This window comes from Chenopodium album, chromosome 25 (genome assembly GCF_948465745.1).
Source record: "Chenopodium album chromosome 25, dcCheAlbu1.1, whole genome shotgun sequence".
NCBI classification, from domain to species: domain Eukaryota; kingdom Viridiplantae; phylum Streptophyta; class Magnoliopsida; order Caryophyllales; family Amaranthaceae; genus Chenopodium; species Chenopodium album.
In genome coordinates this window covers 11,147,430-11,172,895 of record NC_137858.1, presented here as the reverse complement: position 1 = coordinate 11,172,895, position 25,466 = coordinate 11,147,430, and the positions used below count along the sequence as shown (strand labels likewise).

The 25,466-nt window shown below is 31.4% G+C and overlaps 1 protein-coding gene and 1 pseudogene across 1 annotated transcript; both read right to left on the bottom strand.

The window, feature by feature from the left end:
- Positions 1–5,655: 5,655 nt before the first annotated feature.
- LOC145613659 (heat shock 70 kDa protein 18 pseudogene) lies at positions 5,656–11,801 on the bottom strand (annotated as a pseudogene).
- A 6,991-nt stretch (positions 11,802–18,792) lies between these two features.
- On the bottom strand, positions 18,793–24,766 carry LOC145614122 (heat shock cognate 70 kDa protein-like). The gene is made up of 2 exons (XM_081669123.1): positions 24,430–24,766; positions 18,793–20,813 (listed from the first exon to the last, which is right to left on the bottom strand). The coding sequence occupies exons 1-2, from the start codon at positions 24,647–24,649 to the stop codon at positions 19,153–19,155; spliced, it is 1,881 nt and encodes a 626-aa protein (XP_081525249.1). The 5' UTR covers positions 24,650–24,766; the 3' UTR covers positions 18,793–19,152.
- Between the last annotated feature and the right edge of the window lie 700 nt (positions 24,767–25,466).

The window sequence follows — 25,466 nt, the reverse complement described above, 5'->3', positions numbered from 1 at the left end:
TCTACAGGAAGGGTTTAAAAGTAAAGAGAAAAAAAAGTGGATGAATAAGTATTGGACATAGATATTTTGAAAATGACTACTTCAAATATTTTGAAACCATTAAATCAATTAGGAAAATTTGTTGCAATTTTGCAAAGCATCTTATAAAAACCAAATTTTATTGAAAACCATCTTATAAATTTTTTTTTTGTCAAAGCACACCGGTTTTTATTTTTATTTATTTATTTATTTTTTGTCAAAGCACACCTGTTTTAAATTTTTTTTTGTAAAGTCCCACCATCCTCCCGAATTCCGACTAATTACTTACTTTTTTGGTGTTGACTAGCATGTGCACCTCACGTGACCCCCACTTTTCTTTTATTTTTTTTCCCGCTTTTCCCCCATTTATTCTCCTCTTCTTCACTCCTCTTCACCATGATTTGGTTTTTATAGCCTTTTATACAATTGCGCAGAAATGTAAGTGACGAAGGGGGAATGAATGGAGGGAAAAGGGGGAAAATAATAAATAAATAAAAAAAAAAGTGGGGTTTAGTGGGTTACGTGAGGTACACATGCTAATCAACGCCGGAAATGTCAATCAATAGTTAAATCTGAAAAGTGGTGGGATTTGACAAAAAAAAAAAAAAATTAAAATAGGTGTGTTTTGACAAAACAAAAATTATAAGATGATTTTCAACAAAATTGGTTTTTATAAGTTGGTTTTTAACAAATTTTCAATCAAATCAATTAACTGTTACATAAAAAGTAATTGTGATTATTATGTATTTATATAATTATATTCTCCATATAAAAGAAAAATGACCTATAATGACCTATGTCTTAGAACATAGGGATTATTTGTAAATAATCTCAATTCGTACAAAAGTTTTATAACCATGTTTAGACACATCATCAAACTACACTAGTTTCAACCTAAGACATCCTTAAGTTTCCTAGATATAGTGGCATAAAAAAAATAAAAAATAAAAAAAACACATTTACGAAAATCAAATGAATGGAGATTGCACCTCTATTGCTGGGTTGCAGCATTCATAATTCGAAGAGAAGGGCACACTGTATTTAACTTCAAATAAACCAACAATGAAACAAATGGAACATTATCATTTTCATATAAATGGTTTGTATTAGAATTTTTACCTATTCCATGACATATAAGAAAAAAAAAAAAAAAAAAAAAAAAAAAAAAACTAAAAGAAAAAAAAAAAAAAAAAAAAGTTAACATCAAAGTTAACACTCCAAAGTCCAAACAATAGAAAAAAAATTAAAAGCTTGATCAATTAGCCCAGTTGTTAAAATCAAAAAGTTCAGCATCATTTGATATACTAGTAAATCATTTAGATACTCATTAATTTCTTCTAATATCTTATTCAATACAATCAAATCAAAAATATTTATCAATTAATTTATGATCATGGTAAAAAAATTCAATTTTTACTAATTTTTACTGTTAAAAAAAAGCACTCAATGTATAGTACGAAATTGTAGAGAAAGGAGAAAAACAAACCAAAAATAGTATTGGAAGGATTGATGGAGGCTTGGTGCTTGGCAGCATCACCAATCAGGCGTTCAGTATCAGTGAAGGCAACACAAGACGGCGTCGTTCTGTTACCTTGGTCGTTTAGAATGACTTCAGCTCGGCCACGCTGCCAAACCGCCACGCATGAGTAAGTCGTCCCAAGATCGATTCCTATTGCGGGAACTTTTTCCGACTCTCCCATTTTTTTCAAATTTATAAGAGAAATTAAATCAACTATGGCTGAATTTATGAGGGTGTTAGAGGTTTTAGACTACTAGTTGTATTTTACTATTTTTCTTTTTATTAAGAAAGGAAAAAAAAAAATTGTATCTTTATGAAACTTTTAATTTCCAAATGAATTTCACTCACATAATATTTATTTTACTCCGTGACTCCTCTATACACGAGTACTGTATTTTTTTAGGCGCACAACTTCATTTGGCAGGTAGTTTTAAACGATTTAGGCACTTAATTCACCTTATTTTTACTTATTTTAGAAAAAAATAAGTTCAAATCATATCAAATCAGAAAAAATAAGTTCAGATCATCGTTTTATGTGCAGTTTTTCATTGCTAAATATCTTTAATTTCGTAATTAAAAAAATTATGAAAATCACATATTAATAAAATACACATTATTACGAATCTAACAAGACCCCATTTGATTAGTTTTTTCGTATAAATTATTGTAAATTTAAGATCAAAATTTAGTCAAATTTGACATTCAAACCAAATCAGATAAGTTCATATAAGCATATATATAGTGAACTAAACAAGGCCTTATTGTTATGGATTATTTGTAAATAATGTTGGTAAAAAGTAAGTGGGATTATTTTGTTTTCAAAACTTGTGCATTATTGTGTAATTGGATTCCTATATTGTGATCAAGACTATCAATTTTAAAACCAATCTCTCACATCTTTAAGAGACAAATAATAATTTCCATATGATGCAATCTTTCCCTCTCAATAACCACAAGTCTTTTAGCAACTAGTTATAGAAAATTAAGCAACTTTATTAAAAAGATATGGGTTAATCTAAAATTCACTATTTAGAAAATTTTAAGGAATGTGGATCTTTATCATACTATTATAAGATAATAACTTAATAAGTTGTAAAAAAATTGTTGAATAATATTTTTTAATTTTCTTTTACAGAGCCACAAGGGCGGAAATGAGACTGATCGTAGGATCCTTTAAAACCAGGAGGGAGCTATATATATCCCTCACTCTTTGAATTTTAAATTGTTGTAATTTTTAATAAAATATGGTAAAATCATGCATTACACAAGGCGTAAGCTAGTTTATTTGCAATATTGTCTATTACCAATATAGCCTGACACGAACCTAACCAAGTATAATTAAACTATTTGGAACCCAAAACCAAACCAAACTCGCTTTATTTAAACCACACCTAAATAACCTAATGTCAAACTACCTCGCTCAATCGGACGGCCGTTTTTGAGATATTGAAGGCCCGAGGAAACCTAAAAGGTGGAGCCATATGAATTAATAGTATGTATTTTAATTTCTTATTTTCATTTTTATGTAGGAGGAGATATTTTTTTAAATTCTTTGAACGGATTATCTATTTTATTTATATAAAATTTTAAAAAATTATTAGTAATTAAAATATAAAATAATGTACTTCCTCCGTTTTCTTATACTTACAACAGTTTGACTTTTACACTATTCATGTACTTCACTTTGACTAGCTTTGACGATTTATAGCTAAGAAAAATATAGTCATGTGTGATCTTGTTAGATTCGTCTCGTTTTATACTATTTTAATATCTAACGTTTATAATTTTTACATATTGCTTATCAAAGATATAAACGATTGTAATAATGCATTGGCAAGCGTGAAAAGAGAAGTATTGCAAGTAAAAAAAAACAGAGGAAGTACAATATAGCAGTACTGTTTAAATACAAAAGTCGTCAACAACCTATGCAGATACAATTGTCTAGCTCATCTCTTCAACATACAAATGACATTGGACTAACCCGTTGAATCAGACCTGGAATCTAATCGAACCGGTTACTTATCAAACAATTATTGGCATAAACCAGTTTTAACCCGGAAACTTTTAACTTTTGAACCTAAGCTGTCAACCTAAACTGAGGCTAAACTATTAAACTTGAATTGTTTTTTTTACCCGTTGAAGACTCTTAAGCTTTGTACCCAGTAACAGTGAGTAACCCACAGCAGTACAGCACTTACAAAAACTAGGAAACTAATTTTGGCACACTCTAAATTGATTTTGGCACACCCCTTTGTGAGAGCACAATTTTCTATACTCTTCTCACATAGGGGTGTGCCAAAATCAATTTAGGGTGTGCCAAAATCATTTCCCCAAAAACTAATGTATGACAATTACAGTCTACAGGAAGGGTTTAAAAGTAAAGAGAAAAAAAAGTGGATGAATAAGTATTGGACATAGATATTTTGAAAATGACTACTTCAAATATTTTGAAACCATTAAATCAATTAGGAAAATTTGTTGCAATTTTGCAAAGCATCTTATAAAAACCAAATTTTATTGAAAACCATCTTATAAATTTTTTTTTTGTCAAAGCACACCGGTTTTTATTTTTATTTATTTATTTATTTTTTGTCAAAGCACACCTGTTTTAAATTTTTTTTTGTAAAGTCCCACCATCCTCCCGAATTCCGACTAATTACTTACTTTTTTGGTGTTGACTAGCATGTGCACCTCACGTGACCCCCACTTTTCTTTTATTTTTTTTCCCGCTTTTCCCCCATTTATTCTCCTCTTCTTCACTCCTCTTCACCATGATTTGGTTTTTATAGCCTTTTATACAATTGCGCAGAAATGTAAGTGACGAAGGGGGAATGAATGGAGGGAAAAGGGGGAAAATAATAAATAAATAAAAAAAAAAGTGGGGTTTAGTGGGTTACGTGAGGTACACATGCTAATCAACGCCGGAAATGTCAATCAATAGTTAAATCTGAAAAGTGGTGGGATTTGACAAAAAAAAAAAAAAATTAAAATAGGTGTGTTTTGACAAAACAAAAATTATAAGATGATTTTCAACAAAATTGGTTTTTATAAGTTGGTTTTTAACAAATTTTCAATCAAATCAATTAACTGTTACATAAAAAGTAATTGTGATTATTATGTATTTATATAATTATATTCTCCATATAAAAGAAAAATGACCTATAATGAAATATTGAAATGCGATCTACTTATGTCTTAGAACATAGGGATTATTTGTAAATAATCTCAATTCGTACAAAAGTTTTATAACCATGTTTAGACACATCATCAAACTACACTAGTTTCAACCTAAGACATCCTTAAGTTTCCTAGATATAGTGGCATAAAAAAAATAAAAAATAAAAAAAACACATTTACGAAAATCAAATGAATGGAGATTGCACCTCTATTGCTGGGTTGCAGCATTCATAATTCGAAGAGAAGGGCACACTGTATTTAACTTCAAATAAACCAACAATGAAACAAATGGAACATTATCATTTTCATATAAATGGTTTGTATTAGAATTTTTACCTATTCCATGACATATAATTGCATTCAGAGTTGGAAAGAAAGGATTTAAATTAAACAGCAACAATGCCTAAGATCGAGATAGACTACATTAAAAAAATCCTCGATGAGTTTTTATAGCTTGTTCATTTGAGACGCACTGAGGTTGGCTTACCAGAAACATTCTGCATTATTATTCTGTCTGTGATGCCTTATCCTGCATTTTTATCATAGTTTATAACAGAAAAGGCTCACAGGGTAGATGCACCGTGGGCGTGTATCTCATCTAGCTATTAACTTGCTGAAAATAAATAATTTCATGCTTAACAAAGTCATATATTTAAACAAAAGGCAAAAAGAAATTACTGCTTAAAGCATTTTTAAGACTCTTAGCATCAGAGTTCTATCCTAGCAGAATATTCATCATTCACAAAAGCTAGTCTAATGAGCAACCTGCACTAACATACGTATTATAATATTAACATACCTGAAGCTTGTTTCAGAAAACTCCTTACCAAAATTACTCCTAACACTTCTGATCTCAATTTATGGGACAAGCACCTTAAAAGCATCCTTCCCCTGCTGCTCGAACATCTTTGTTGTGATCAGGTTCGCTACTTGATTAAAGCTTAATCGATTTCTATAATCTCGATCTTGGAGCAACCACCGCTGGCCTTAGCAGAACCATCCTCCTGCTGGTGCATCTTTGCAATTATCGGCTCGCATATGCTTTTAAACTCTTCCATTTTCTCCTCGAACTTGACAGCTTGAACAAGCAAATAATTCCACTCCAGCCATTGGGTTACCTGCTCAATCGCATCACCCAATTTTCTCTTGTCCTTGTTATTCAGCTTCCTTCTACTACCTCTTAAGGTACCCTTTACCTCATACACATAATTCTCCAACTTGTTCTTAACTATGGATGCCTTCTTGCGCTCCTCATCCTCAGCCTTGTACTTTTCGGCTGCCTTCACCATCTTTTCAATTGATTCCTTTGATAACCTCCCACTGTGATTGGCGATGGTGATTTGGTCCTTGTTGTTTGTGCCAACAAGCACTGCAGACACAGTTAAGATGCCATCAGCATCAATGTTGAAACAGACATCAAACTTAGGGACACCTCGAGGTGCTGGAGGGATGTTATACAAGCTAAATTTTCCCAATAAGTTGTTGTCTTCAGCAATGGGCATCTCACCCTCATACACTGCAAATGATACTTTTGTATGGTTATCATCCGCAGTTGTAAATCCTTTGACCATTTTAGTTGGGACAGTTGTATTTCGAGGAATTACTACTCCCACACCACCACCAAGTACTTTAATTCCGAGGGACAGAGGAGCAACATCCACAAGCACAGCATTCTTAACGCTACCTACGCCAGCCAAGACCGCAGCATGGAATGCAGCTCCACATGCCACAGCCTCATCAGGATTAATACTTTTGCAAAGCTCCTTTCCACTAAAAAACTCTCTCAACAATTGCTGAATCTTTGGTATTCGAGTTGACCCACCCACAAGAACAACATCATGAATTTCACTCTTTTCCATTTTGGCATCTCTTAAACACTTTTGAACAGGTAACATACAATCTTGGAACAAATCCATATTCATCTTTTCAAATCGGGCACGAGTTATACTACAAGAGAAATCCACTGCCTCAAAAAGGCAATCAATGTCAATAGTAGTCTCAGTAGTTGAAGACAGAAGTCTCTTAGCCTTCTCACAAGCAGCTCTTAACCTCCCAACAGCCCTACAATTGGCACTTAAATCTTTGTTGTGTTTCCTCTGAAACTCGGCCATGAAATGGTTCAACAATCTATTGTCAAAATCTCTTCCACCAAGGTGGGTGTCGCCACTTACTGCTTTTACTTCAAAAACATCCTTCTTGATGGAGACCAAAGAGACATCAAAAGTTCCACCACCAAGGTCAAAAACCAAAACATTTTGTGCTACATCACTGTTAGTACCTTTTATATCAAGACCATAGGCAATGGCAGCTGCTGTTGGCTCGTTAATTATCCTCATAACATTCAGACCAGCAATGATACCAGCATCTTTAGTTGCTTGCCGCTGGGCATCATTGAAGTAGGCAGGGACAGTAACAACAGCATTTTTAACTTCTGAACCAAGATATGCCTCTGCTATCTGTTTCATCTTCATGAGAAGCATTGAGGATATCTCCTCCGGAGTAAATTGTTGCTCTTCACCCTTGTAAGAAACTACAATCATAAGCTTCTTGAAATCCTTTCCATCAGCAGTAGGGATCACTTTGAATGGCCAGAGCTTCATATCTTTTTGTACCATTTCATCGATGAATCTTCTACCTATAAGCCTCTTAGCATCTACAACATATTTAAAAAACAAAAAGGATCTCGTTATCATCTGCATAGTCAATCAAATTCTGTCATTGACTTCCAATAGTACGCAATTATGTACAAGATGAAATTATCATCACCAATTGACTAATACAAGCAGCTATCGCTAGACCGCTAGATAAAGGAACTTCACATGTGAGATGCAAATAACATGAAAAAATGGTTACGTTCAAGGCGAGTTTAACACTTATACAGGACATTGCCAATTTAAATTACATCTTAGAGCAAACTAAGCTCAGTGACTAGAGATCTATTAGCATCTTCTCATTTTAAAATATTTGGTCTTTACTGCCATTTCCTTAATTGAAAAGATATGAGTTTGATTAACCCTGATTACTTTCAATATCAAATTCAAAAGACCAATCCAAAAGCCAAAGAAGACAAACTCTTTGCCATTGACTACTGAGATAATTTCTTGAAAAGATTCTCGAGAGAATTTTTCCAATAAATATGCATTGCCTTGAAATTTTATGTGAGACAGTCAACACTAAATGAATGACACAAAACATATTCGATATTTTGCATTTATGCTCACATAAAAAGCCACTAACTTCCTTATAAAAAATTTCTTGTCCAACTAACAAGACTTCGATGAAAAAGGCTCCAACTTTTAAATCAATCCTACAGAAGAAATACTTTATTTAAGTGTTTCCCAATCCATTAAAACATCATTTAAAATGATCAAATTTATAACTAAACTTCAATTTATACTCTCAATCAAGAAGTAATTTATAAATTAACATAACCCATTACCACAAAGGATTCATCTTGATTTCACTATTATACTTATCTCTTTCCCATCCTCAGTTCACCACTCCATTTAAGTTTATTATTTCAAGAAACAAGACCTTTACTTGCCGAACATCCCAAAATAGTCTATCACTTTTATTTCCAATACAGACCAAGGGAGTGATTAATGATCTAAACAAGATAGCTCAAATTATTTGTGCTATCAGATAGTAACAGAGTCTCAATCTAAGAACCCATATAACAATTACACTATTATATTGGCCATACAATATCTCCAATATAAATCAAAATCACCCAAATACATTTTGTCATTCAAAGTTTAAGGGCATACATAATTACATATAACCCATCTCATTTTAGCATAAAAAGGGTATATTTTTTTTCATGATTCAGTGGATGCAATTTGAATGAGGGTATACATTATAGTTAGATATGGACTACAGACCAACAAAAATCGACGTTATTAGCAAATTACATTTACAAAAATAACAAGGGTTTCCAAGAAAATAAGAAATAAAAATAAAGGGAAAAAGGTTAAAGCACAAACCAAAGATGGTGTTGGTAGGGTTAATGCCGGCTTGGTTGGTGGCAGCCTCGCCAATGAGACGCTGCGTTTCGTTGAAAGCGACCCAAGACGGCGTCGTACGGTTGCCTAAGTCATTGGTGATAATCTCAACACGGCCGTGTTGTGGGGACCATGCTCCGACGCAAGAGTATGTGGTTCCGAGATCGATTCCTATCGCCGGCCATAATTTTGCTTCCTTTCCTCTGTTCATCGTTCTTCAACTCACTACAGTAGACTGTACTTTTTTTTTTTCCTGCACAGGGTAAACCTTAGAAATATATAGGATGATAAAATGTACCACTACAGCCTAATAAGTTATAGGTGGTAGGTATTTTAGGAGAAAATAATCAACGATATAAGATAACAAAAAGTACCACCATATGTATAATAGTACAGAAAAAGTACTATTAATACAATTAATACCTTAATGGTACATTATAATACACAAATATGTACCACTGTAGAAAAATATCAAATGAAAAAATATAATAAAAACCCCATACTGCCCTCCTATATACATGCTAAACATATAGGTGCTATGCGCCTAGATGCACCCGTGTTTGAATTGGTTGGAATTACAATGACTTGGTGACTTCTGTAACACGAGTAGAATAGAAGGATAAAAGGGTTTTATGTTGTGGTAAATATTTTGTTAAAAATTGACAACAATAATTGCAATATAATTTATATTCAAAAATATTTTAAAAGTAATATTTTTTTAAGAGCAGATTGGTAATTTGCTTTTTTTTGTTTTTGAGAAAATTGGTAATTTGTTCTTGTAATCTTTATTATCAACTTTTACCATAACTTATTTTTCCTGGACTTAGGATCTATTCACTCCACCTTAAAAAAAAATAATATGTAGTAAAAATAGTTTTAAAATAAGTTTATTTCAGTTCAGTAAAAATCAGTAAACCTAAAGAAGAAATATAATAGAAAATTAGTAAAAAGAATTTCAATTCAGCAAAAATAATTTCAGTTCAGTAAAATTAATTTCAGATCAGTACTAATAATTTAAGTTCAGCAAAAATAATTTCATTTTAGTAATAATAATTTCAGTTCGCAAAAATAAGGTGAAGTAAACGGGGTCTTATTATATTTTTTATGAACTTATTTAAAGTTATTTTTTCTAAAATAAGTAGAAATAAGGTGAACAAATCAGAGGCTTTAATGTTTGTACAAGCTTTTTAAAAAACGGATTTGCAACAAACATTGTAAATCCGTTATAAGGCTGTCCTTTAAATAAAAAAAAAAAAAAAAAAAGTTACCCATAAATTAAATAATAAAAGTACCCTATTATAAATAAAAACTACCCCAGTATAAACAAAAGAGCCCTAGTTTTTTATTGGTAAACTTTTCATCTTTTAATGAGTAAAAATCAAAATCCAATAAGTAATACTAGTATCTTTATTAGCCCTACAAAGTTTATTCGACTATTAAAATCATCATATTTGATTAAAGTTGCCCATAAATAATTTGAAATCACCCCAAATGGAATAAAAGTTAGCCTTATAGTTCGATGTACAAAATATTACTCGTATTGTAAAACGGGCATACACAAAAGTTTTTGTTATACTCCCTCTGTCCCTAAATTACATTCCAACTTCTAACATTTGACTGAAGTGAGCTGAACTGAACTGAACTTATTGGAGCTAAATTGAACTGAACTGAATATTTTTATAAGAGAAGGAAATCAAGATAAGAACTGGATTGAACTAAACTTATTGGAGCTGAACTGAACTGAAAATAAGCTGAAGAGAACATGCCCTTATGGATGGAGAAAGTATGGGCCTGTTCATATTTACTGAACTGAGCTGAACTGAACTGAACTGATTGGAGCTGAACTGAACTGAACTGAACTGATTGGAACTGAACTGAACTGAATTGAGCTGAAATGAATATTTTATGTGAGAGGGAAATTAAGAGCTGAACTGAACTGATTGGAACTGAACTGAACTGATTGGAACTGAACTGAAATTAAGTAAATATGAACAGGCCCTATATGCCACATAGGTGAAAATTTGTTACAGTTATATTGCAAAATATGATACTCCATTCAATCATTGTTGTTATTCTTTGTCTCATAAAATCAAATTGGAGTAGTATAAAAATATATGTGAAGCTCACAATCCAATATGATGATTATTATACATACTATTACACCACTTACCATATATACAACCTCATTACTTAATTAGTTGTCTTATATGTGCAATGACCACGTCATGAAATAATAAGCATTTGTGAAAAACTAAACAAATGATATAAATATACACAAATTGAACTTGTGCATCATGAAACGCATAAGAATTCAATGAATAAATAAAACACACTAACATTTAGGATGTTTCTACAGTGGTCCATTTCAAATGGACTACCACTATACTTAAATCTCATTGGCTGATTTTATCTTTTTTTTTTTAAGCATGGTCAAACCTTAAATTAAGCAATTTCCTTTTATAATTCTTTTTTTTATTTTCCAAAATCTTTTTTAATTCTTTTTTGATTAACCAAAATTTAATTACTCTATTTCCGAAAATCAATTTATAATATTCGAAATTGATTTAATAAATTCAGTTTTTAATTAAATTAAAAAAACAGATTAAATTAAAATAACAAAAACCAAAAAAAAGTTCATCAAAGTTCTTCGTGTTCTTCGTTGTTCATCAATGTTCATCGACATTCTTCAACGTCCTACAATTTTGTGCAACAAATCGATGAATTTCTCAACGAAATTAAGAGTTACAGTCGTCCATCGATGAAGAAACCGATGCAGAAGAACAGCATTCGTGCGTGGATGGAGAAAACGAAATCGGATTTAAAATCCCGATTCATAGCGGCGTTATTATGAAAGAATTGTACAATATAAATCATCGGATGCAAAAAACATCGAATTTATGTATTCGATCAAAAAAATGTTGATTTATTTCGGTAATCTGAGTTATTCTAGAAACCCAGTTAAGAAACGCGATATCTTTTCTTCGAAACGCTGTTTGATCCAAAAAATTTCAAAATCGAATAACAAATCGTGTTTGTGTTTTAGGTATTCACCTACTTACAAATAGGACATCACCTTTTACGGACATCTTTAATAATAAATTGTTATGCCCTTACCTTAAGTTGGACATTACTATTTAATGTGCGACCATTACAAAATAACGTAACCAATACTTGTTTAAAATTTGAATTCAATCTCCTGTCAAAATAAAAATTTAAAAAAAAAATTAAATTCAATAGCCTCAATATCTTTTAGGATATATTTTAACATAAGAAATATTATTTTAAAATTGTTCAATCAACAATGATAAAAAGGATAGTTTCCTAATTTCTTATCTTATTATGAATGTATAAAAGATTTTAAGAATAGTATAATTTTCAAATTCGAAAAGATTATATTCTACTATTTTCAGAATATTTTTACGCTGCACATCTCCATCGTTGTACAAGGAAAACTCTTTGCAAATTTTGCGGCTGCCGAATATTGTGTTTGAACACCATGGTTAAAAAGAAAGCATATGTAAGTGTACTTAAATCATATTTGTTTATATGTATTTGTACTGTAATTTAATTATTAACTTGTTTAATTTTTATTTGATTCAATCATATATGTAGGGTTTATGTATTGAAATTATTCAAAAAAAAATAAATAGCATAAATAATCTAGGGTTTATGTTCTCGATAAAGACTTGTAATTTACTTGCTTTTCCTTGTAGAAAGATAAGGATATGATAAAAGACATTCACAGCAAAGTGTCAAACATGGAGGCGTCATTGGCTGCACTACTCACCGAAGTTGCTAGTATAAAAAGTTTAGCCAATAGTACGTCCAAGGTTCCAGAATCAATTGGTACGACCAATCAAAATCAACAACTCGTAAATCGCTCTAAGTCTCCTTTCCTAAGCCCAAATGGTGAGTTGATTGTTAGTACACGTGTCTCAACCACTAAGAGGAAGCTAGATGTGGACAACACTCAAGATGCGGACAACACTCTAGATGTGGTGGAAAACACTGACTTTGAAAACGAAGAACAAGTTAATTGCTTCGATATTGATTCATTCAGCATTCGTAATATCCGTTTTAATGAGCCTCAATTTCCGCCGGGTCTTGAAACACTTAAGGACCTTATTGAGAAGGAGGAAACAGTGAAGGACACAAAAGCAAAAGAGAAGGCGAAAAGCCCTGACATCAAATTGAAAACTCCAAAGGCAAAATCAAAAGCAAATACTGGTAATGACAAATCAAATGACATGCTTTCCTCAGATTCAAATTCAGAGAAGAGGCCTTTTAGGAGGCCAAGGACTAAAGCAATAAATCAAGTAATCGATGATTCTCTGATTGTAGAAAAGGTAATGATTCATTAATATATAGGTCATTACATTAAAATAAGGGCAAACCAAAAGCACAATTGGAGAAGGTAATAGACATGAATAATTCCTCAACATTTAATTTTTCTACTGACTGCTAAGTATTGCTAACTGTGTATTGTAGCAACATACACCTGTTCATGAAAGAACTCCAACGTGCTCCATTGAGAAGGATAATCAAACTCTTGGAGAATTGGTAATCATATCATATTTCCTTTATGTTTCTTAATTTGATATTCAACTCTATGTGATCCAAATAAGTGACATCATACAAAAAATTATTTTCAGGCCCAGTTATCAAAATCAAAGAGGCAGAAGAAATGCATGACGAATGCATTTACCAGAGAGGTGATCTCGTATAAAATGATTTGTTTACAGCAATGACTAAACACAGTGCTGGTTATTGCATAATTAATTTATTATCCTATTTTCTTATGGTTCATTGTTATCTAAATTACTACGCATACATAACACGTAGGGACCAACAAATAAGGTTAAAGTACAAGGTGGTGATGATAATGGTGATGTGAATCAGTTTCAATATCAGCATTCTTCTCCAACTCCCTTATTTCTTGAATATGTATCAAAATTAACATCCTTGGAGAAACATATATGTATCATGGTTCACAAAGAACGGCATTCTGAAGAATTCTATTGTGCCAAAAATAAACCAATTATCAGGTTGACCATCGGTGAATCTTGGTCTTTGTATCCAGATAGATTTCTATCTGCTCAGGTATGATATATCGTAATCTTCTAACCCTTATTAGTTCAATGATCATAGACATGTTAACCTATATGTCATTTGTTTTGTAATTTTTTTTCTCCCTTCAAATGCAGCTGATAAATGTGTACTTATATGATTTGGTAATGGGATTAAATGACCCAACTAAGCTCATATTGCCAGCAATATTTCAGGTATTCACAATAGTTAGTATTACACATGTCAATTCATTATGATTTATAACAATAGTTTACTTAAACACTGCATCCAGACTATAGTAATGAGATCAGATGAACGGTGCCAGCATATGATAAATCAATCTACTCTTAATTACTGGTACAAAGTGTTTGAACCCTTTGTACCGTCTGGAGATCTCGACAAGATTGAACAGGTTTGCGCCTTTTTTGTTTGGTACAATTCTGCATGTGTTTAATGGTATGTGCGTCACTAAATGATGTATGTTCATCAGATATTCATCCCAGTTACGGAATTAGGCGCGCCAAATTGGTTCCTACTAGTATATCATGTCTTTGATAAAATGGTGTACATCGTTGATCCGCAAGAGAATACTAATAGCCGAATGCTTCTTTCAATGGATATGGTAACTATCTGATTGTGTGTTAGCCTTAATGTTATTGTTGTTCTTGTTTGTTTACAATGGTTTATGAAATAGAGAACAGATGAAATATGCTAGCAATGCTACACGAAGAAATCCATTGGGTCGATTTTTCAAAGACTATACAGTTATTTCACATCAATTTGTAGATGTTCATACGCAACCACATGGGTACATCCATCTACCATCATAGCATTAACCCAAATAATCATCAGTTTAATCTATATTGCTAAGTTAACTTTATTTCCTACTTCTTTTTAGTCGTGATTGTGGAATGTATGTATTGAAGTACATCGAGTGTGGTGATATCAGGGCCATGAAGGACATTACATATTCAGTATGTTTTGTAACTTTATTAATTGTGAAAGTTACAATATTGTAATAGCAATAAATTTAATTCTCTTTATTATTGTGCCATTGAACAGACAAATGAAATGTGTGCTGAACGGTTAAAGTACTTGGCAAAGCTTCTTACCAGCGAGCATAATATCGATGACAACATCAAAAGGTTGTGCAGTGATTTTTCCGCTTGAGTGGGGCTAATTATACTGTTTAGTCTCGAACATATTTGGGCAGTACACAAGTGAATACGTGTTGTAACAAGATTTCTTTTTTATTTACCAATTTCTTATAATATTTAAAGACATCATTAGCTAATCTTTTTTTTTTTTTTTTTGTTTAGAATGTATATATATACATATGCAATGATTTATTTTCAATATGGACAATACCGAAACATATTACACTTCTTATTTTTTGTTTTTTTTTTAATTTTTTTTATCATTATTTTTTTAATTTAATTTTATTTTATTTAATTATTTATTCATTTAATTATTTATTTATTTATTATACATGATTGGGCAAGTCCCATCAATCAGCCTATCTTTTCATATTATTATTATCATACATTATTGTGCAATGTCCTATGTTTATACATGATGATACACAATAAAAAAATTGAAACAAAAAAGCTGTTTGGCTGCTTCTTGTTTATTTGTTGTTATTAAGTTATAGTCCATGTGGATTGATTTCTTGATTATTTTAACATGTAAAAACCTGCACTATATTGTTAATATAAACGATTGGGCAATGTCCTATATTTATACATGACGTTACCAATTTAAAAAAATTTCAAAAAAATTAAAATACATAAGCTGTTGTGCTGCTTCTTGTTCCTTCTTGTTTATGTTTTTGCATTGATTGAGCAACCCTTTTTTCACTCATTTTTGACCAAATTAACTCCATCACGGGCTGTACTCCTCCTATGCAAGGACTTTTTGGATCAATAGGTATCACATCATGAAATGTGCACAATTGAAAGTACAATGCTTTTGGCAACGGAGGAACAGACCAATTAGGGTCCCTCATTTTATCCTCCGCTATATTCTGTAAACAGTTGCAAATTCTAGTGTCCGGTTATCCGTGTTGTTCATCATCTATCCTCTGTCTTTGTAACTGCCACTCATTATAGTTGGAAGCATCATGTGTCTTTTGTTTTTTGTTAGAAACTGTATTGCATCCTCCAATGGGTAATGGCCTTTTGCCTTCACTAAGCACATCCTGGCAATCATAGAAATGTAACCAATAATAATTCCTTTAACATATGTAATAACCTTAAACAGTTTATGACATCACATATTGTGATATCACAATTAAACATGTATCCATTTTTCCTACGACAAGTTCAGCACTTAAAAGCGTTTAATATATCATAAACTTACTTAAGTAACTAACTAATAGCATCATAATAAAGAAAAGTTTAAGAAAATTAAATTACCATGCGCTTTAGAAAAAAACATCTAAAGTTTAACTCGTTCTAAAGTTTATGTTCAAAACATTAATATGTAATGATATAATGAAACTTTTGATATTACCGAATTATTTTACCCTGACAATTAAGGGGCACTAATTGTATTGTTTTTATACATTGTTTGGAAGCTGATGATGAGGATGATGATGAGCCTGATGCTGACCTGGGAGGCAGTGATGCTGGTGGTGGTGGTAATGGTGAATCTGATCCTGATTCTGGAAATGATGACTTTGGTGATGATTAAGCTATCGACTTTTATGTTGTTTTTTTTAGTTAGTATTTTATGGTTATGCTATCGACTGTTGTAGAAAGGTATCTATAACTGAGAACAATTGTTTTTTTTTGGTCAAGTATTTTGTGGTTTCATGTGCGATGTGAAGACAATTTAACCTCATATGTTCTGTAGGTCTAAATATATATTTGGCCCTATGTGGAAAAATTCTACTGATGGCATGTAATTAAAATGTGTTATGTTTCTACACTTCGAGTTTAAGTACCAAATTCAATTAAATTGTGTTATGTACGAAACATGATAATTACTTATTTATTCATTAATATTTTCATTATTTTCCCATCTTCTGAACTTAAAATGGATATACAATTTTTCCATTTAGTCTAAAATTATGTAAGGTCATGGATGATGCACTCAATTAGCAATTTTCCTATGCTAACACGATTTATTAAAGTAGTAATTTAAAGTGCTAAATTAATACATCATTACATAAACTTTTTTTTTATAATTTAAATCACGAACGCCCCACAGTATAAGTGATTTCACAATTCTTATTGCATTAGGTAAATAATTCAGTAGAATTTGACCACAAACATAGCCCATGATATAACCATTGCAAACAAAGTCGCTATTGTGTATGCAATATGTTTGTTCTTCTCCAAATTCGATTGACATAGCTATAACCATTGCAAACAAAGTACTAAACATATGATTTAACATATTTATTATCTTGTCATTACCTATTTTTATGTAAACTAATTTTTACAAGTAAAAGTGAATTTGGGCCAAAACATGTATGAATAAATAAAAACTATGGTTCATTTCAGATAAAACCAATTATTATGTAAAAATTGGTTGTTTCGAAAAAAAAAAGAAAAAATTGATAACTTCCTATGTAGGGAACAAAATAATGGACTTATTTCAATTTTGAACTAGAATAAACTTATGATTTAGCATATTTATTATCTTGTCATTACCTATTATTATGTAAACTAATTTTTACAAGTAAAATTGAATTTGGGCCAAAACATGTATGAATAAATAAAAACTATGGTTCATTTCAGATAAAACCAAGCAGCTACCCAATTGCGCAAATTATAATCTAAAAATTGGTTGTTTCGAAAAAAAAAAAGAAAAAATTGATAACTTCCTATGTAGGGAACAAAATAATGGACTTATTTCAATTTTGAACTAGAATAAACTTATGATTTAGCATATTTATTATCTTGTCATTACCTATTATTATGTAAACTAATTTTTACAAGTAAAAGTGAATTTGGGCCAAAACATGTATGAATTAATAAAAACTATGGTTCATTTCAGATAAAACCAAGCAACTACCCAATTGCGCAAATTATAATCTAAAAATTGGTTGTTTCGAACAAAAAAAAGAAAAAATTGGTAGCTTCCTATGTAGGGAACAAAATAAATGGACTTATTTCAATTTTGAACTAGCATATTAACTTTATTACAAAGATAGCAGAAATTGTAACTATGCATTGGTGATGTCCAAAACATGTTATGACCATATCCAATACTCATTTAATTGTGTGTTCGCAGGTAAATACCTATTTGATTTTTGGTGAATTCCTTTTCCATAAATACGGTTTATATTCATTCCCTAAACAAGGGGGGATTATATTTGTTAGAAACTATCCTTTTATAAATTGAGATTGAAATGTATTTAAATAATATTTCTAAGTTGAAAGATATCCTTAAAGATTGAATTAATTTTTTTTTTTTTGACAAGATTGAATTTAATTTTTGTATGTATAGGTAAAATTTAAAACAATTGGTCACACGTTAATTTAAATTACATAGTAATGTCCAACATAATGTAGGGCCATATCCATTTGATATTTAAGATGTATATAATAGGTAATGTCTAATATGTACGTATGTTAATTCCTTACACCCAAACACGAATTGTAATTCGTCTTCAAATATTTTGGATCAAACAGCGTTTCGAAGAAAATATATACCGTTTCTTAACTGTTTTTGTTGAATAACCTATATCAACGAAATAATTCAAAATTTGTTGATCGAATACATAAATTCGATGTTTTTGCATCCGATGATTTATATTGTACAATTCTTTCATAATAACGCCGCTATGAATCGGGATTTTAAATCCGATTTCGTTTTCTCCATCCACGCACGAATGCTGTTCTTCTCCATCGGTTTCTTCATCAATGGACGACTGTAACTCTTAATTTCGTTGAGAAATTCATCGATTTGTTGCACAAAATTGTAGGACGTTGAAGAATGTCGATGAACATTGATGAACAACGAAGAACACGAAGAACTTTGATGAACTTTTTTTTTATTTTTATTTTTTAAATTAAATGTTGTTTTTTTATTTAATTAAAAACTGAATTTAGTAAATAAATTTCGAAAATTAAAAAATGAATTTTGGAAATACAGTAATTAAATTTTGGAAAAACAAAAAAGAATAAAAAAAAGGAATAAAAAAAGAAATTACCTAAAATAAGGTTTGACCATGATTTAAAAAAAAAGGTAAAATCATCCAATGAGATTTAAGTATAGTGGTAGTCCATTTGAAATGGACCATAGTAGAATTTTCCTAACATTTAAAACTAAAAAAACAAATTGAAATTTGAAGTACACTTGCTTATTTGTTCGTACAATGATCTAATATCTTAATTAAACATCCCATTCATCAATACTCCCTCAAGACTTCATTACAGCAATAATAGGATCTACAATGCTCTGCAACTCTTTCAGCTTGTCCTCGAATTTGCGAGCATTATTGAGACTTGAATTCCAGTCTAACCATGTAATGGTGTTGTCAATGGCAGTCTTAGCATTCTCCAACTTCTTTTTATCGTTTCCTCGAAACTTCTTACAATTGCTAAGAAGAGCATCCTGCATTTCCTTAGCATACTCTTGCAATGCAAGCTTGGATTTTATAACTTTGTTGTACTCCTCATCCTCTGCCTTGTACTTCTTAGCTTCCTCGATCATTCGATTAATCTCTGCACTTGATAGCCTACTCCTTACATCCGTGATGACGATTTTATTTTTGTTGTTAGTGGCTTCATGATACGCTGTCACTGTCAAGATCCCATTACTATCGATTTCAAAACAAACTTTGAGCTTTTGTTCACCTTTAGGCGCCGGAGGAATCCCACACAGTTCAAATTCGCCTAAGAAATTGTTATCCTCAGCTTTGCTTCTCTCACCTTCATATATATAAAATGTCACAGATTTTTGGTTGTCTTCAGATGTTACGAGTTTATCATCAAATTTCTTCACAGGGATGGTAGTATTTTTTGGGACAACAACTCTCATTTCCTCAGTATAAAGCTTGATTCCAAGCGACAAAGGAATAACATCTACAAGAGTGAAATCCTTAATGTTACCTTTATCACTCAACATTGCGGCTTGAATTGCAGCACCATATGCAACAGCTTCATCTGGGTTAATACTTTTGCAAAGATTTTTCCCATCAAAGAAATCTCTTAATAATTCTTGAACTTTCACGATTCTAGATGATCCGCCAACAAGAATTATGTCATCTACATCACCCTTTTTCATCTTGGCATCCTTCAGACACTTCTCCACAAGATCTATACAACTTGTAAACAAATTCATGTTTAGCTTTTCGAATTTGGCACGAGTGATGGGTGGATAGAAATCAATACCGTCAAAAAGATGATCTATATAAATAGTAGTCTCAGTTGTTGATGAGAGAGTCCTTTTCGCTCTCTCACAAGCATTTCTCAACTTCCTAAGAGCTCTAGGGTCATTACTGATGTCCCTGTCGTGCTTCCTCTTAAATTCGGCAACAAAATACTGAACCGTCCGATTGACAAAATCCTCACCACCGAGGTGGGTGTTACCAGTTACTGCTTTCACTTCAAATGAGCGTTTACGAATTTTAACCAAAGATACATCGAAAGTACCTCCACCAAGATCAAAAACCAATACATTCTTCGCAACCTTATTTGTACCCGTGACCATCTTATTATCAAGACCATAGGCGATTGCTGCAGCTGTTGGTTCATTGATAATGCGAATGACATCAAGCCCTGCAATGGTGCCAGCATCTTTAGTTGCCTGACGTTGCGAATCATTGAAGTAGGCAGGGACTGTGACGACAGCTTTTTTCACTTCCGAGTCAAGGTAGGCTTCTGCAGTTTCTTTCATCTTGGAGAGGATCATTGAGGATATCTCTTCTGCAGAGAACTGCTTCTGTTTATTCTTGTAAGTGACCACAATCATAGGTTTGTTTTTGTCCGTCGGAGATTCAATAACCTTAAATGGCCAAAGTTTTATGTCACTTTGAACGGATTTATCAGTGAATCTCCTCCCAATTAACCTCTTTGCATCTGTAATCATTTAATATGCATAGCATGAACAACACAAAAGTAGATAATAAAATATACAAGGAATCGAAAGAGAGTGGTAAATGATAATCCAAGGAATCGTATTTTATATATATATATATATATATATATATATATATATATATATATATATATATATGTATGTATGTATATGAGCATTTCACATTATATAGAAATATATACTTGTATGACTATATTAACACATCATCATCAAAAAAATATATTTAGGGGCGGTTTCAAGAATTCTGAGATGTTGAGTCTCCATCAATTAATGATCACATGTAAAAAAAAAAAATTTATTTAGTCCAATTCATAGTTGATTTCAATCCAAAATTATACTTCCACCGTTTTCTTTTACTTGCAACACTTCCCTAAAAGGAAAATATCACAATATTTGCAATACACTATCAAAAGAAGGTTACTTTAGGGAGAAATTATACTATATCCCTTATTTAAAGCACATAGCCAACTAAATTACACTCCTAACAACCACTCATCCTATTTTAAAGTTTATTATATCATGTAAACCCCACCTTTCTTAATTACCGCGTTAAAGGGTGTGTTGCATTTAAAAGAAAAGGGAGGAAGTATAAAAAATTTACTCCCTTCGTTTCATAATGTTAGTCCCATATACGAGTACTATTTTGGGCGTTTCAAGAAAATCTACCCATATTGAATATACATCATCTATAAGTTGATTTTTTTGGAATTAATGGATTGTGGAATAATGACATGACTAAGTAAGGAAATTTTTACCTTAAATTATGCAATAATGAGTTGTGCTTTCCTAATAAAAAAATCAAAAAAGTTAAATAAGTTAAACTATTTATGAATTATGTTGTACTTTAATATTAGATTCTAAATATATTTATTTTCTTATTTTATATGATTGATTCCATATAGAACTAACATTATGAAACGGAGGGAGTATTACAACCAAATTGATTTCGATATTAAAATTTGACACAAAAATTCATACTACAACCAAATAAGTACAAGTACTTACTATCTTTGTTTCCAAAAAAAAAATAAAGGAAAAAGAAAAGAAAAAAACCCTCAAATAGTACTTAAAAAATCCATCGTACAACCGAAAGTTGACATTAGAGACCGGTTGTTAGTATAACTCTTCTCTTTACAGTAGTTTTTTAAAAAACAGTGACATAAAATAGAAAGCAAGCAGCGGGAGTGATACTCTAGCATCTAAGAGATCTATTTACAGTAGTCTCTTTGATTTATTTTTTATTTTATTATTTTTTATTTTTTAAATCGAACTTTTTTTTTTTTTTTTTTTTTTGGCTAATGATCATGTGCACCAATAATATCGGTGGATGTATCTTTGTCTTTGACACTATATTACTTTGCAGTTTGTGCGTTGGCATGGTATCATTAAGTTGGACCTTATTTATGTTTTTCGGTTTTTGCAAAAGATTGACAGAGATGTATGAGACTTATTAGAAATGTGATAAAGCTAGACGATTTAGTAAATTTAGACTTTTAATTTAATAAAGATAAACTTGTGTTTATGAAAAAGATTTCTTTAGGATTTTATTTATAAAAACTGTTTTATAATTAATTGATTTTTTTTTTTCTAAACTTTATCTTTGTTACGTTTTTGCAAAAGATTTTCTAAACTAAGGGCCGTTCACATGTACTTAATTTCTGTTCAGTTAAGCTCCAATCAGTTCAGCTCTAATCAGTTCAGTTCCTTCTCTCATAAAATATTCATTTCAGCTCAATTCAGTTCAGTTCAGTTTAGTTCAGCTCCAATCAGTTCAGTTTAGTTCAGCTCAATTCAGTAAATGTGAACAGACCCTAAATCATTTTCACAAATTCTTATATGTTGCTAGCCACATGGTGTGGCCACTTTATATAGTCATATACTCATACATATGGCAATTAATTAAGTAATAGGAGTTACGGTAATGAACAAATGGGGTACCTTAGATTACTTAAATGAGAAAAAGATATTATTCTCTTAGATAAATAGAATTATTCTTTCATTTTAAAACAAAAGAATAGGGGTTACTCGAATGAACAAATGGGGTTAATTATTTCTAAATTACTTGATTTTACTCATATAATGAATTTAGATTATTTTTACCGACAACATGGGGTTACTCTAATGAAAAAATAAGGTTACGTACTAATACATAGAAATGATGATTACTCTTATAAACTCATATGATCACACCATGTGACTAGCCACATACAAAACTTACCCAATCATATTTACTCGTGTTGTACAAACTACAAAAGGATTTATAGTACGATTTTATGCTTTATCTTAATGTTTATGGTTTCACTAAAAACCATATTTGGTGAATGTGCTCTTTATGTATAAGAGTCTTCATTTTTTGAGTAAAGTGGGAGTTTTATGCGTATAGATCTAAAGAGCTTTATTATATTAGAGCTTTATTATATTAGAGCTTTAAATTACTTCGTATTATATTAGCTAGTTTACCACGATTAGAGCTTTATTATAGCTCCCTCCATTTCAGAATGATGTTCCTATTTCGTTAATCGATGCAAATTTTTACCCAACTTTGACCGCAAATATCTTTAATATCACACTAGCAAAAATTATAAAAGTTAGATATTAATAATCTACTCACCAAGACGAATCAAACTAGATTCCACATGACTATATTTACTCTTATACATTAAGAGAAATTCAGAAAATTCTCTCTTTATTAAAAAAAAGTTAAAGATTCCAAACAAGAACATTATTGTGGAATGGAGGGAGCCTCCGATCCGTTTCATTATAATGTTCTTGTTTGGAATCTTTGACTTTTTTTAACAAGAGAGAATCTTCTAATTTTCTCTTAGGGCCTGTTCATATTTACTGAATTGAGCTGAACTGAACTGATTGGAACTGAACTGATTGGAACTGAACTGAACTGAACTGAATTGAGCTGAAATGAATATTTTATGTGAGAGGGAAATTAAGAGCTGAACTGAACTGAACTGAACTGATTGGAACTGAACTGAACTGATTGGAGCTGAACTGAACTGAAATTAAGTAAATGTGAACAGGCCCTTAATCTATAAGAACACAAGGGTAAGGATTGCCGGCGACAAGGGTAAGGTAGTTTTCGAAGTGGCCGGGTGGTTTTCGGTTGGTTACGACGGTTTTGGTGGGGGTAAGGATTGCTGGCGACAAGGGTTAGGGAGTCGGCGCGGCTGAGGAAGGTGGTACTGGTGGTGGGGCTGGTGGGGTTTGGGGCTAGGGTTTTTTTTATTATTATTTATTCAATGTTTAAAACCAATAAGAATTTGGCACGTGTCTGTTATGACTTTACTAACGGAAACCATCTAAGAATCCGTTACAAGGTGGTGAAATCAAAATTTTGAATTTTTTTTGTGGTGTTATGATAAAAGTTTTTTTTTTTTTTTTTAATTTGGTGTTACAATAAAAATTTGTAATTTGTGGTGTTATTTTCTAATATTTATAGAAATAAAAATCATTCTTTTTAATTTAAATCATGTGTTGCAAAAGTACTAACCAATCTAGTGCGTATTAAAAAATTAAATAAGTTAACAAGAAAGAAAATTAGAGATTCTTCAAAAAAAAAAAAGATGTGACTAAGAAAGTGCTGACCAAAAATGGTGTTGATAGGATTTGCAGTAGCCTGGTTAGCAGCAGCGTCGCCAACAAGGCCTTGGTTTTCGGTGAAGGCGACACAAGACGGTGTCGTTCTATTCCCCTGATCATTCGCTATGATCTCAACACGATCATGCTTCCATACTCCCACACAAGAGTATGTGGTTCCGAGATCGATTCCTATTGCTGGCCATTCTCCACTTCCTATCCCCTCCATTTTCTTTTTTTAAGTTCAACCTAAATAATATTGGTCTTCAGCTCTTAATTATTGCGAGAAACAACAATTACAACAATGTGAAATTTAATAGGCTAGTAGCTAAAGATACAAGAGAAGTTGAAAGAGATTTGTACTGGAAAAGCTTTATATATTGCTTTTTTTTTTTTTTTTTGAAAAGCTTTATATATTGTTTAATGTTTATATATTGCTTATTTGCTTAATCCTAGTCATACCTAGTTGGCTAGTTATATTATATACTACGTATTATAGTAACGTTGACGAGCCACTAACATAGCAGGACACTGAAGGTACACGTTTTGTCAATTCTAAGTTTCTAACCCATCATTATTCTAGTTAATGAAGAGTGAGGATGAAAACTTTTGTTTGTGAGAGAGCTTGATTTTTCATAAAATTTGAGAAAAAGAAAATGGAACTAATATTATTTTTTATTGAAAGAAATAATTTGTAGAAGATGTATTTGAAACTAATGAGACTAATAAGAAAGACTCTATACTAAAAAAAAAAAAAAGGAGTAATTAGTCACTATTACAAGGATTATCTTAAAAAAAGGAGTACTTAGTCAGTATTACAAGGATTATCTAGCTAATATTAAAGGGTTATTTTGCAAGTGGTTTCATAGAGTAACCAACCGCGCACACAAAACGTGTTTTAATAATTAAGAGAAGGAAAGAAAAAGACAGGTAATTAATAAATTAAGGGACATCACCTAACCACCACGACACCACAAACAAGGCAATACCTCTTACACTCACTCGATTATAAGTTATAACAACAATTTTCAATTGAGTGGTTTTTT

Bases quoted from the DNA above. Each gene is read 5' to 3' on its own strand.
- LOC145614122 (XM_081669123.1), bottom strand. From the start codon at position 24,649: ATGGAGGGGATAGGAAGTGGAGAATGGCCAGCAATAGGAATCGATCTC. The intron at 20,814-24,429 runs GTCAGCACTTTC...AAATGATTACAG, and splicing joins TCCTATCAACACCATTTTTG to ATGCAAAGAGGTTAATTGGG.